This window comes from Capra hircus, chromosome 5 (assembly GCF_001704415.2).
Source record: "Capra hircus breed San Clemente chromosome 5, ASM170441v1, whole genome shotgun sequence".
NCBI lineage: Eukaryota > Metazoa > Chordata > Mammalia > Artiodactyla > Bovidae > Capra > Capra hircus.
This window is the reverse complement of record NC_030812.1, coordinates 115,939,073-115,953,174: the sequence shown is the minus strand read 5'-3', so window position 1 is coordinate 115,953,174 and position 14,102 is coordinate 115,939,073. Positions and strand designations below refer to the sequence as shown.

Below are 14,102 nucleotides of genomic sequence, written 5' to 3'. Positions count from 1 at the left end.
GACACAAACATCACGTCGCTCCCTCCCGCTGGGTTCACGTGCAAACTCACCTCAATAAGCGGCGAGAACAAAGCACGGTGTAAGAGCTTCACTCACCATTCCCAGCCATTCTACTGACTGCCACGAACGGCAAGTGCTTAGTTTTTGTTGGGTATTTCTGAAACGCTTTTTTAAAAGAGCCAGAAATGTCATTTTCTAGAGCGTTAATTTTTTTTAATTTTTGTCTCATGTTGGAGGTGAGTTAGTTAACAACGTCGTGTCAGTTCCAGGTTTTACAGCAAGTGTTTCGCTCATACGTATACAACCCCCCGTTCTTGCTGCAAGCTCTCTTCCCGTCTACGTTACTACAGAATGCTGAGCAGGGACCCCTGTGCCACGCGGCAGGTCCCTGCTGGCTGTCTATCTGAAGAAAAGCAGTGTCTACAGCATTAGTTTTTAAAAGTTTCTGCACCACTTGCATGGAGTTTCGGCATTAGATGGTGTCAGAGGCGGTTTACCGGTGAGCTCTGGGAGTACGGGTTAGTTCTCCTGAGTGACCAGAGCCCAGCTTCCCATCTTTCTTCATTAAAGCGGCATCTCCTACTCATCCATTAAGAAAGTGCTCGTCCACACACCACCGGGACAGTGTTAACGGCAGACCCTGAACCCATCAGGCAAGCCAGCAGTCTCCCTAAATGGGGCGGAGCATAAACTCTTAGCTCCTCAGCTAGGCACCCAGTGCTCGGACCTCCTGCTCCCTCCTTCACCCTGAGAAAACCATGGCCCCACAGCCACCCCGTCGGCCCCAGCTCATGGGACTCCCCTCTCCTGCAGACCCCTGCTGTGGTGGAGAAGGAGCAGAGCCGTGGTGTGGGGGTCCCCAGCTCCCCAGTGCGGGCTCCCTCAGACTCGCTGACAACCCCAGTCCGTTCTCTGCCCTACCAGAGGGTCAACAGCCCCAGCCCCTCAGCTGCAGGTGAGTCAGGCCCAGCTGTGCCCCATCAGCGCCTCCGCCCAGGGGTGCTGCCCTTGACGCCCCATCTCCCAGCGAGCTCAGGGGTGCCCTGCCCTGTCCCTCGGGGGACCGGAGTGTTCTAGAGCAGCGGTCCCCGCCCTGGACCTGTGAGAGCACCCCTGGGGAATCCAGATGGCAGCAATTCCCAAGCCCCCCGGGTAACACGAGTGTGGACCCAGAATGGAAAGCTGCAGGTAGAGAGGAGGCCCGAAGCCCACCTGCCCCCGCCTCCTCCCCCCAGCCTGGGCCAGGTGCTCGGTGGAACCCGGAGTCAGTACACACCCCGGGACCGCAGTCCACCCCGGGATCTGCAAGAGCTCCCCAGGAGACAGGCGTGTGAGGCCCTCGGAGAATGACCAAGAGCTAGTCCTAACTGGGAAGACTGCTGCTCCACCCCCGGCCCAACCGCAGGAGCCCCCTGGGTGCTTCCTCCAGGACTCGTGGGCCTGACACTGGTGAAGGGCCCAGCCCAGGACAGATGCCCAGGAAACATCTGCTGAATCCGGGCCGAGTGATTAACGGGGTTCACTGTGCGCTCCGAGTCTCCCATCAGAGAACACGCTCTGCGGCTGACCGCACCGGGGGCACCCCAGGACAAGCACAGAGGCTCACGAGCTCCGGGTGTGGTTCACAGGATGGGAGAGGACGGCCCCCACAGTCAGACTTCCCCCTGCCTGCCCAAGCCCAGGTCCGACCAGCACCCCTTCACTGCGTGGGCGCCCTGCCCCTGGACGCCCAGATGCCCTCCCCACCCCGAGGCCACAGCACGTGTAGGCGGGAGCCCTGCAGGCGGGGGTGACACCCTGCTGCCCCACACAGGCCTGCGTGGTCAGCGAGCACCCACACGCTTTCTCCTTGGTGGCCTGGGCCCCTCCTCCCCTTCCGTCCCGCCCATCCCAGCCCCTACCCCCTCCCAAGGGGCATGGCCCGCTGCCTGCACAGGAATCTCTCACACTGCGCCCAGCAGCACACAGCAAACAGCTGAGAAACGCTCACAGGACAAGCGGGGAGAACGTGCGCAGGGAGGACAGGTGCCCTGTCTGCAGGGGGCCGGCTCCGCCCCAGGCCAGAGGCAGAGAAAGAAGGGGCTCCCTCCTTCTGCCACAGGGGCGTGGCCGTTCCCCTTCCCTGCTTTCCCGGCGGCAGACCCTGGAAGTGCTCGGGCGGCAACATTGAGCAAACAAGGGGAGGAGGCAAGCTGCAGTCCCTCCCCCCCGCCCGGGGCGCCTGGCTTCACCCCACAGCCCCCCGCCCTCACTCAGGCCTTCAGGAGGCGGCCCAGCCCGGGCACCTGGCCTCCCCGCACTCCCACCTCTCATCCCCTCCCCACCCCAAGGGGTCAGCTGACCCGCCGGTTCCCGCAGAGCCTCGGTGTTGATTCTCTGCCTCCCCGGGTCACGTGACCTCCCATGTCGCTCACCCGAGGAACCCTGACACAGCCTTAGAGATGGCCCGAAGCACCCCACCTTCTCCAAGAGGCTGTGGAATGCCCTCCCCGCTGGTGGCCCACCTTTGGAGGGACGGGCTCGGCTCACTGTCCCCAATGCCTTTTTAACTCATCTGTCGATGCAAGTCGAAAACAGCAAGAACTGCCCCCGTCACCTCTGCCCTTTTCCTCCACCCCAGCCCACCTCTGCTTTCAGACCCCGGGGGGTGAAGACCCCAGACACGTGCCCATGATACTGTCGCCCTCCTCTTGCCCACTGGGGCCGCCTGCGGCCCACGCGTGCCACAGTCTGTGGTCCCCCAGTCAAATCCCGCTGCACCCTAGACCAACCCCAAGGCCCCCAGACTCTGTGGTGCGCTGGAGTCTGGCTCCCCTCCGCCTCTGGACAAGGGCCCCTGTAACCAGCGGTGGTGACGTGAACAAACGTCCAAGAAGGCCAGACTCTGTCACCTGCATCCCAGGGCCGCTGGTCACAGACCCTCCCCACTGCCCTGCCCCGCTTCAGACCGCCGAGCCTAGCCGATCTCATGTCGCCCTCTGCCCCTCTGCCCATTGACCCCAGGTGGCTCTTCCTCCAAGGCAGTCACTGGGCAGCTGTGAGGGTGTCTTAACCATGACCTGCAGAGGCGGGGAGCTAAAGGGAAGAGGCCGCGACAACGTAATTCACAGAGGGCTTTCCACCGGGAGGAGCACACCCTTCACAAACGCAAAACCTCCACAGAGACCCGAAAGGTGTTTTCATGTGAACTTCCTAAAATGCGGCCTGGAAAGCCTGTAGCCTCTTTTAGAGGATGTTGGGAAAACCAGATACAAATGCTTAAAATAAAAAAAAACACCGAACAAAAACATTAGCAATTGCAGCGGGTCTAATTTTAATTGCAAGAGAATATTTGATCAATAAATATTCACTGTTCGGAACTGCATCTGCATGTAGGATTCCGAGGTACTAAGCTGCAAATTTATTAAAGCTCATTAGCAAGAAAGACTCTTTTAATACTGAAAGTCCGACCCAATTTAGGGTAAACTCTTAGGGGTCCCTATTGACTTAGTTCCCAAAATAATAAGGAAGAAAAAAAAAAGGCAGGAAACGGGAAGAAAGCTGTCTAGAAAAGACTCCGAGATGTTCAGCAGAGCCAAGCTCACTTCTGACACTGACTCAGGGCGAGAACCAGCTCCCACCTTCTCCCGAAGCCCCCAGAACGTGCTGCTCCACATTGGGTGTGACGGAGCCACAGCCCAGCCTCCATCACACAAACACACACCAGTCTAACACCATCACCACTGATGCTTTTTAAAAGACTCTCAAACAGATTTCCCTGTTTGAGTCCTCAGAGCTGAAAGAATCTTCCACGCTGGAACCTTTTTATAACACAGGTTTGGAAACACCACAAAGACTTTAAAAATAATAAGATCAGAGAAAAAGAACACAGCCATCCTAAGTTATGACTTACGCTCGTTTTCTGCCAGTCTTCGCAAACCAAGCCTGAAGCTGAGCTAAGGGTGGGAGATGGCATCGCAGCCCCAGCCGAAGCCAGATCCACGAGGTGGAGCCGGGACGTGCGTGGGGCTCGAAGCCCACCTGGGCCGGGAGAGCCTGTCCTCACAAGAGGACGGTGCCTGGGCAGGGGGTGCAGGGCGGGGGCGCAGAGGGGGCAACTTACTGAGAGCAGCTTCCACGTGATGGCACGGACGGGCTTGGGGATCCCGGACCAGCTCAGCTTCCTGAGCTCCTCTGTTAACACAAGAGAGACAGGAAGAAGGGGGTTACAGATGGCAGGCAAAGCCTCCCCATTCGGGGGACATCCTCCCCCAGTTCCTCAGGGGGCAAGGAGGCCCATAAATGAAACCAGAATGAACCTAAATGAGAACAATTTCAGATACTGATTGTTTTCAACACACCAGAGAAGTTACCACTCTATTCAAACCAAGCTAAACGTGACCTGTTTGCGTTTAGATCTTAGCACACGTTTGCTCAACACGGCCCGAGCATCCCTGGAGCCACAGGGACAGGCGAGGTGCAAAGGACACGCTTCCTTCCAGCCTCCTGCCTCCCCACTCGCCCACCTCCCTCCCTCTCTCCCCCTGCACCCCCCAAGCTCACATCCTTCCTTCATCCAGTCACTCTCAGCACTTACTCTAAGAAGACCTACACGAAGTGCACTTCTCAGGACAGATTTTTTTTTAATAGAGTTATCTTTATAATTGAAGGATAGTTGCTTCACAACATGCATCAGCACGAGTCAGCCAGAGGTATACATGTGTCCCCCCCACCTTGAACCTCCCTCCCACCTCCCACCCCATCTGACCCCTGAAGGTAATGACAGAGCTCGGGTGTGAGTCCCGAATCGCACGGCAAAGCCCCGCGGGTCACCCACTTTAATCAGGTGTACACGCCGCCACGTCCCTCCTCCTATTCGCCCTTCCTCCCCGGCCCAGGTCCCTAAGCCTGTTCTCTATGTCAGGAGGGGTTTTGAAAGACATCAGTTCGTGGAGATAAGCTTGTGTCTATGAGGATGTGGCCAAATCACACCCTGGGGACAACCAAGTGTCAACAGTACAAGTCACAGATGCCCCAACAAACACCTAAGTTTGGGGGGTGGTCACAGAGGGGCGGGGCTGGCAGGGGCCTGGACAAGAGCAGGCCAGGCACAGCCTGGGGAGGCGGGTAAGAGTCAGGGCCCTAAGCTCCTTCTGACCTTCGGGGTTTCCTCGAGTGCCTCCATCACAGGCCCTGAATTGCCAGAGAACACGCTTCAATCTGTAGGTACCTAACAGTCAGTCCTACAGAAACGGAAGTAACTATTTCTTTCCTTTAAGTTAGGTTTTTCCCCTAAGAGCTCAGAGCTAATGATTAATACTGGGAATAAAGGAAATGATTAAAGAGAAGGACTCTGGTAATAGAATCAACAGAATACAAAGTCCTGACACCTAATCTTTTTCCAATTACTAAAGTCTAAGTAAAACAAGAACAGAATAATTGGGCGATGGCGCCAGCAATAACTTGCATTTTACGGCAATCTCAGAAAATATCAAATCTTCCCCAGTTCCCTGGGGATATTAAGAAAAGCAGGGACCTAATATCCGAACACCAATAATGCGATGTTTACCAATCACGTTCCCCGGGCCCTGGTGGCTGCATGGGCCCGCTTTCTGAGGGTCATTTATGAAGAAAGCCTGATGTCCTCCGAACCTCTCTCCTCATGAAGGACCCTCACAAGACGGCACCTTCAGTCAACACAGTGAGACACAGTTCTAACTCTGGTTCTGAAAGGGAGCTCTGAGGTATGAGGTCCTCCAGACCTTGAGTTAGCTGGGGCTGCAGTCCCACTGAGTGATGGAGGAACAGGCTCAGGGAGGTGAGGGGACTCAGCCGTGGCGGCACGCAAACCAAGGGGCCTTCACGTCCCCGAGTCCTTCCCCACCGCGGACTCCTGTTACTGAGACGGCTTCTGCCAATGCAGACAGACCTCACAGACAGAAGAGCCCAAAATCAAACCCCAGCAGACAGGAGCGCCACTGAAGGCCCGAGATCAGCATGACCGCAGGGATGAAAAGGCTGCTCCACCCCAGGAGGCCTTACAACCTGATCCAGGTGTCGGGATGTGGATGGGAGAAGTCCCAGGGCCACTCGGACAGGGGTCAGGTGTGGACTTTCAACCCAGGCCCGTCCGCCCCTTCCACCTGTCCAGCAGAATCCTGACTGTGCAAAGTGACCACACACATACACACACGCTCACCCCAGCAGGAACCCACCAGCCTGCTCTACACTCAGGCTGGGCTGGTTGGCATGGAGGCGCGCGCACACACACACACACACACACACACACACACACACACACACACCCCTGCTCTACACTCAGGCTGGGCTGGTTGGCATGGAGGCGCGCACACACACACACACACACACACACACACACACACCCCTGCTCTACACTCAGGCTGGGCTGGTTGGCATGGAGGCACACACACACACACACATACACACACACACACACACACACCCCTGCTCTACACTCAGGCTGGGCTGGTTGGCATGGAGGCGCACACACACACACACATACACACACACACACACCCCTGCTCTACACTCAGGCTGGGCTGGTTGGCATGGAGGCGCGTGCACACACACACACACACACCCCTGCTCTACACTCAGGCTGGGCTGGTTGGCATGGAGGCACGCGCGCACACACACACACACACCCCTGCTCTACACTCAGGCTGGGCTGGTTGGCATGGAGGCGCGTGCACACACACACACACACACACACACACACACACACACCCCTGCTCTACACTCAGGCTGGGCTGGTTGGCATGGAGGCGCGTGCACACACACACACACACACACACACACACACACACCCCTGCTCTACACTCAGGCTGGGCTGGTTGGCATGGAGGCGCGTGCACACACACACACACACACCCCTGCTCTACACTCAGGCTGGGCTGGTTGGCATGGAGGCGCGTGCACACACACACACACACACACCTGCTCTACACTCAGGCTGGGCTGGTTGGCATGGAGGCGCACACACACACACACACACACATACACACATACACACATACACACACACACACACACACACCTGCTCTACACTTAGGCTGGGCTGGTTGGCATGGAGGCACGTGCACGCACACACACACACACACACACATACGCTCTACACTCAGGCTGGGCTGGTTGGCATGGAGGCGTGCAGACACACACACACACATACACATACACACACACACACACCTGCTCTACACTCAGGCTGGGCTGGTTGGCATGGAGGCACGTGCACACACACACACACACACACACACACACATGCTCTACACTCAGGCTGGGCTGGTTGGCATGGAGGCGTGAAGACACACACACACAAACACCCACCTGCTCTACACTCAGGCTGGACTAGTTGGCATGGAGGTGCGCACACACACACACAAACACCCACTGACCTGCTCTACACTCAGCTGGGCTGGTTGGCATGGGGGCAAAGCCACGCCCTCACCAGCACCCAATCTGGCCATGGGCCTGGGACCCCATGTGAATCCTGAGAATAGAGCGCAAAGGAGCCGGGACGCCTGAGGACACCTCTCCTGGCTCTCAGGGGATCTGCTGGGTCTCTGATCTCTGGATCTCTGCTTCCTCTGAATGCTGGTGGTGCCAAATGTCAGGCTGGGGGCCGGCAGCCCCCTGGCCGCCCCCCAGCCTGAGGACGAAGCCAGCAGATGGGCAGGCAGCACCCAGAGACACGCGGGACCCCAGGTTCTGAGTTCAGCAAGACGGGCAGATACGAGAGTCGAAAAATCAATAGCTTGTCTCTACTGACAAAAAAAGACGTGGAAAAGGTTACAGGCATAAGCTTAACAAGAAATGCACAAGAAATACCATGTGAAGAAAACTGTAAGATTTTACTTGAAGATATAAAGAAACAGGAAAACACGGAGGTCACCGACTGACGCTAACAAGAATCTAAGGAATGCTTCCCTGGGGCCAGCAGGGCAGGGGAATTAATTACACGGGTGACCGTCGCGCACACCGCACACGCGGGGAGCTCAGCTCTCAGTCCAAGGGCGGGCAAAGGTACAATCTCACCCAGAGGAAGTGCTCACAGCACAAGGTGAGGAGCACAGTGACGTCCTGAGCGGGGATGTGCCCCATCAGCAAGGAGGTGGAGGGCCTGAGAGCTGAAACACAACCCAGACATGCAGAGAGGCCAACTGAGAGAAGAGGGGGCCGCGAGGGGAGCATCCTGGGCCCAGCGAACAGCTTACACACAAGGCCTTGACCACAGTGTGGAAAACGGACCAGAGGGGCCAGCAGTCACAAGACAACCACGCAAGGGCCTACTTGAGAAGCCCAAGGAGAGGCGGTGGTGGCCGGGACGGCGGCAGTGAGAGCAGGGCAGCGACCAGAAAGGGAATCCGCAGGCAGAAGCAGGAGGAGGCAAGTGAGGGCTCGCTCATGCTGGCAACAGGTCGACCCCTCTCTGCCTCCTTGGGTCATGGAGCATCACAGTCTCAGCCTCCCGGGGGATCTTACTGAGAAGGAAAGACTCACACTACAGATGAGTATAGAGGTGGGATACTGGTGTTCACACAAAGATATTTGCAAATTTTACTTTTTAGAAAGCAAATGCACTACTGTAGATTTGCTATTTATTTCTCATTCATTTTCTGCTTATCAAAGTATTTCTTACATTTTCGTTTTCTTAGACAACTAGTGATTCTGCAGTCTGATTGCAAGAAACATGGGGCTAGAGAGCTGAAAGAAAAACCAAACACAGGCTGTCACCGTAAAGACTCAGGCAGCTGAAATAAAAGGTGGGAAAAGATCTGCCAGGGACGTGCTACTCATAAAAAAGCTAATTTGCAAAATAATATCAGAAAAAAATAAACATCAGTACAAAGAGGGATGTTTCATAATGATAAGAGGTTCAACTCGTTAAGCAGAGATGCCTTTCCTAAATGTGTGTGCCTAATAATACAGCTTCATAATGCATGAAGCAAACACTGACAGAAATAGACACAATTTCGATAGTAGGCAGAGATTTCAGCACCCCTCCCTGAGTAACTGACAGAATAGGTAAATTTAAAAACCGGTAAAGGCAGATGTGAGTTGGATCTAACTGGTCTGCAGGACGCCACATCCACCACCTGAAGAACACACATTCTTTTCAAGGACACACAGCATACTCAAGCGGGCCACATGTGCTGCCCAAGTAAGTCATGATAAGCATCAAGAGATCAAAACAACGTCAGGCTTATCTGACCAGATGCTTTAAATGAGAAATCAGCTTAGTGTGATACCCAGGAAATCCTCAAATATGTGGAACTTTATTAACATACTTCTAAATATCTCATAAATCAGAGAAATCACAAGGAAACAATTGGAAAATATTTCAAACTGAATGATAACAACAAATACCAATATGTGTATGATATAACTAAAACAATGCCTGGAGGTAAATATATGCCCTTAAAAGCCTAAATCAGAAAAGAATAAAGGTTCAAACCAATGAGGTTCTACCTTAAGAAGCTAGGAGAAGATGAGGGATTTTAAACAAAGCTAAACTAAAAGAAGGGAAATAAAATAAGCATGGAAATAAGAAACTGCTTTAAGAAAAATCAATAAAAATTTTAGTTAGACTTGACCACTGGGAAAAAGTGTCAGACATAAGAAAGGAACATCACTACAGACGCTACAGGCATGAAGAAATAATAAACCGATCCTGTTGACAACTTCATGCAATAAATTCAAAAACTTACATGGCATGGATACATTCCTTGAGAAATGTGGCCTAACAAAACTGACGCAAGAGGCAGCTGGAAACTCGTATCTCCATATCAATTTAAAAAATAATGGTGGGCAGGATAAAAGGGTACTACCACTTTGAAAAACCATATGGCAGGTTTTTTTTTTTTTTTAAGTAAAGTTAAACATATACCTGTCCTGTGACCCAACAGCTCCACCACTTCATATCTGCCTTATAGAACTGGGAACATATACCCACAATGCAGTATCCACAAGGACCCTCATAGCGGCTTTTCCATGGGGGGAAGGCTTGTAAATAACCTGGGTGTCTGTGAGCAGGCGGATATGTTAACAAACTGTGATGCATTCATAGAAGAGCATACTGTCTCTGCTTGTGAAAAATGAACTGCTGTTACACCCACAACTCTGACAAACACATTTAGGAAAGGCATCTCTACTTAACGAGTTGAACCTGTTATCATTATGAAACATCCCTCTTTGTATCGATGTTTGCTTTTTTTCTGATATTATTTTGCAAATTAGCTTTTTTATGAGTAGCACGTCCCTGGCAGATCTTTTCCCACCTTTTATTTCAGCTGCCCGAGCCTTTATGGTGATAGCCCGTGTGTGGTTTTCTGCGGGCTTTCTGTCCCCGTATTTCTTGGAATCAGACTGCAGAGTCACTAGTCGTCTAAGCGAGAAAACTAAAATGTGACACATGCTTTAATAAGCAGAAAATGAATGAGAAATAAAGAGCAAATCTTCTACAATCCTGCATTTGCTTTCTAAAACATAAAATTCAGAACTGTCTTTATGAAAACAATGCCAGCATCACAACTCCAAACTCATCTGTACTGTGAGTCTTTCCTTCTCAGGAAGATTCCCCCGGGAGGCTGACCGAGCAGAGAGGGGCAGGGCAACAGAAACTGGTTGTGGATTCAGCAGACTTGGGTTCCAGGCCCAGCGTGGCCAGTGAGAATCTCTACGGCCTCCCTCAGTCCTCTAAATCTCTCCTGAGCCCCAGTTCCTTCCTCTAAAACTTAGCAAAACAAATATACCTTCCTTCCTTGAGTCACGGAATCCTCGCATAGAACAAAGAAACAACACCTGGGAAAGTACTGTAACATACAAATGCAAGAACACCATCCTGCTGCGCTTCCGGATGTAATCACTCATTCCCCTCCACGAACACAAACCACACAGCCACTGGGGCTCATTTGTTCTAACCGGATGTAAAATCACATCTGAGATGAAACCAAAAATCTGTCACAGAATGGTGTATGCAAAGAACTCCTAATTATAAGTACCTTTTTTTCCCCCTGAAAACCCAGGAATAATAGAAAAATCAATCCATAATTTTTTTTTTTCTAATACTCTTTTGAACTGGTTTTAGTCTTATTTTTTAAAACTTTGGTAGTACTAAAATCTGGCAGAAACACTGAACAAAATAAATGCATTAATGTGAAAATGCATTAATGTTTTAAAACATTTTAAAACAAGAATGAACACATATTTTGTATTATTATAAAATACTACTATAAATTAATGAGACTGGAAAACTTATTAATACTTTACTAAAATGTGTAAAGTAAAAACGGTGGACTCTTCACCACAGTATTTTGTTTGTAGCCTGATTCACTTTGGCACAACAATAAAATTTTAAATCTTTCCAAAACGTGTAAGAAATGCACACGTATTACCATCACCGAGGCTCCCGTGAGAACCTAATCCAGAAGCTGAGCTGTCTCCAGCCTCAGAGGGCCTGCAGAGCAAGCACAACTCTGGCTCCTAAAAGCCCGGGTACGGGAAAGGCACGCCTACCAGCCTGCTCTGACCAGCGCATGCTGAGCGCCCCTCTGTGTAAGCTGCCCCTGGGGCCAAAGCCACCTCCACACTCCCCCTGCTCTGAGTCCATCTCACACCTGATTCATCCGGTCCGTCAAAACCGATCAAAGAAGCTCGGAGAGTACGATTACGCCCACTCCTACCCCGCAGGGGCTCGCTGCAAGCAGGCAGGTCTGACAGTGTGGTCAGGGAAGCAGCGCGAGGAGGTGCACAGCTGACGTGGGACACCGAGCAGACGCGGCCTCCTCTAGGAAGGAGGGGCGCCAGGAACATCCCAGCGCGCTGCTGCTTGAGAGGCGCCTGGGAGCCACGCCACGACCCCGCAGCTTACCTCTGCCAGGCCCCCCTGACCTCACTGACACAGCGGGAACGGAACCGTGTCATAAACGAGGACGAGGGCGTCCAGGAGGAGACGAGAGCAGACGCGAAATGTCTGTGGCTCACGCCTCCGCACTCCGAGTCAGGGGAGGGTCCCGCTGGGCCCACGGGGCCTCTGGCAAGTGGGGCGGCGGGTGCCTCGTGTGTTCCTGCCAAGCCCGTGGTGAGCCCAAGGGGAGGGGCCACCCGGCCCCCGCTTCTCCAGTCCCGCGCCGGGAGGAGCCCGGCACGCCTGCCCTCGCCCTGGGCCGCAGCCAGTTCAGAGGGTGACATGGTTGAGGATGAGATGTTTGGATGGCATCACCGACTCAATGGACATGAGTTTGAACAAGCTCTGGGAGTTGGTGATGGACGGGGAGGCCTGGCATGCTGCAGTCCGTGGGGTCACAAAGAGTCGGACACGACTGAGCGACTGAACTGAACGGAAGAAATGTCAACACAAATCTGAGTGACGGACACTACTGAGGGGGGGGCGCATGGCGGGGCACTCGGGGCGGGGGGGGCCGGATGGCGGGGCACTCAGAGAGGGGGGCCGGATGGCAGGACACCGAGAGAGGAGGGAGCTGGATGACGGGACACTCAGAGAGAGGGGAGCCAGATGATGGGACACTACGGAGAGGGGAGCCGGATGACGGGACACTCAGAGAGGGGGAGCTGGATGACGGGACACTCAGAGAGAGAGGGGGGCTGGATGGCGGGGCACTCAGAGAGGGGGAGCCGGATGACGGGACACTCAGAGAGGGGGAGCTGGATGGCGGGGCACTCAGAGAGAGAGGGGAGCCGGATGGCGGGGCACTCAGAGAGGGGTCCGGATGACGGGACACTCAGAGAGAGGGGGAGCCGGATGATGGGACACTACGGAGAGGGGAGCTGGATGACGGGACACTCAGAGAGAGGGGGGCCGGATGGCGGGGCACTCAGAGAGGGGGGCCGGATGACGGGACACTCAGAGAGAGGAGGGAGCTGGATGACGGGACACTCAGAGAGAGAGGGGGGCCGGATGGCGGGGCACTCAGAGAGAGAGGGGAGCCGGATGATGGGACACTACGGAGAGGGGAGCCGGATGATGGGACACTACGGAGAGGGGAGCCGGATGACAGGACACTCAGAGAGAGAGGGGGACCCGATGGCGGGGCACTCAGAGAGGGGGGCCGGATGACGGGACACTCAGAGAGAGGGGGAGCCGGATGATGGGACACTACGGAGAGGGGAGCCGGATGACGGGACACTCAGAGAGAGAGGGGAGCCGGATGATGGGACACTACGGAGAGGGGAGCCGGATGACGGGACACTCAGAGAGAGAGGGGGGCCGGATGGCGGGGCACTCAGAGAGAGAGGGGAGCCGGATGATGGGACACTACGGAGAGGGGAGCCAGATGATGGGACACTACGGAGAGGGGAGCCGGATGACGGGACACTCAGAGAGAGAGGGGGGCCGGATGGCGGGGCACTCAGAGAGAGAGGGGGAGCCGGATGATGGGACACTACGGAGAGGGGAGCCGGATGACGGGACACTCAGAGAGGGGAGCCGGATGATGGGACACTCAGAGAGGGGGGCCGGATGACGGGACACTATGGAGAGAGAGGGAGCTGACTCAGCACAAGGCAAGGGCTTCCTTGGTGGCTCAAATGGCAAAGAACCCACCTGCCATGTAGGAGACACAGGTTTGAACCCTGCGTCGGGAAGACCCCCTGGAGAAGGAAATGGCAGCCCACTCCGGTAGCCTTGCCTGGGAAATCCCATCACCACAGCTCAGTCCAGTCACTCAGTCATGTCCAACTCTTTGCAGCCCCATGGACTTCAGCTCACCAGGCCTCCCTGACCATCACCAACTCCCGGAGTTCACTCAAACTCATGTCCATCGAGTCGGTGATGCCGTCCAGCCACCTCATCCTCTGTCCTCCCCTTCTCCTCCTGCCTTCGATCTTTCCCAGCATCAGGGTCTTTTCAAAGGAGCCACTTCTTCGCATCAGGTGGCCAAAGTATTAGAGTTTCAGTTTCAACATCAGTCCTTCCAATGAACACCCAGGACTGGTCTCCTTTAGGATGGACTGGTTGGATCTCCTTGCAGTCCAAGGGACTCTCAAGAGTCTTCTCCAACACCACAGTTCAAAAGCATCAATTCTTTTGCACTCAGCTTTCTTCACAGTCCAACTCTCACATCCATACATGACTACTGGAAAAA

General features: G+C 54.2%; 1 protein-coding gene across 1 annotated transcript in view; it reads right to left on the bottom strand.

The window, feature by feature from the left end:
* TBC1D22A (TBC1 domain family member 22A) overlaps positions 1-14,102 on the bottom strand; it is a 271,283-nt gene that overhangs the window by 177,603 nt on the left and 79,578 nt on the right. Inside the window, exon 5 of the mRNA XM_018048921.1 lies at positions 4,103-4,173. Coding sequence (XP_017904410.1) covers positions 4,103-4,173 — 71 coding nt within the window. The remainder of the gene's footprint in view (positions 1-4,102; positions 4,174-14,102) is intronic.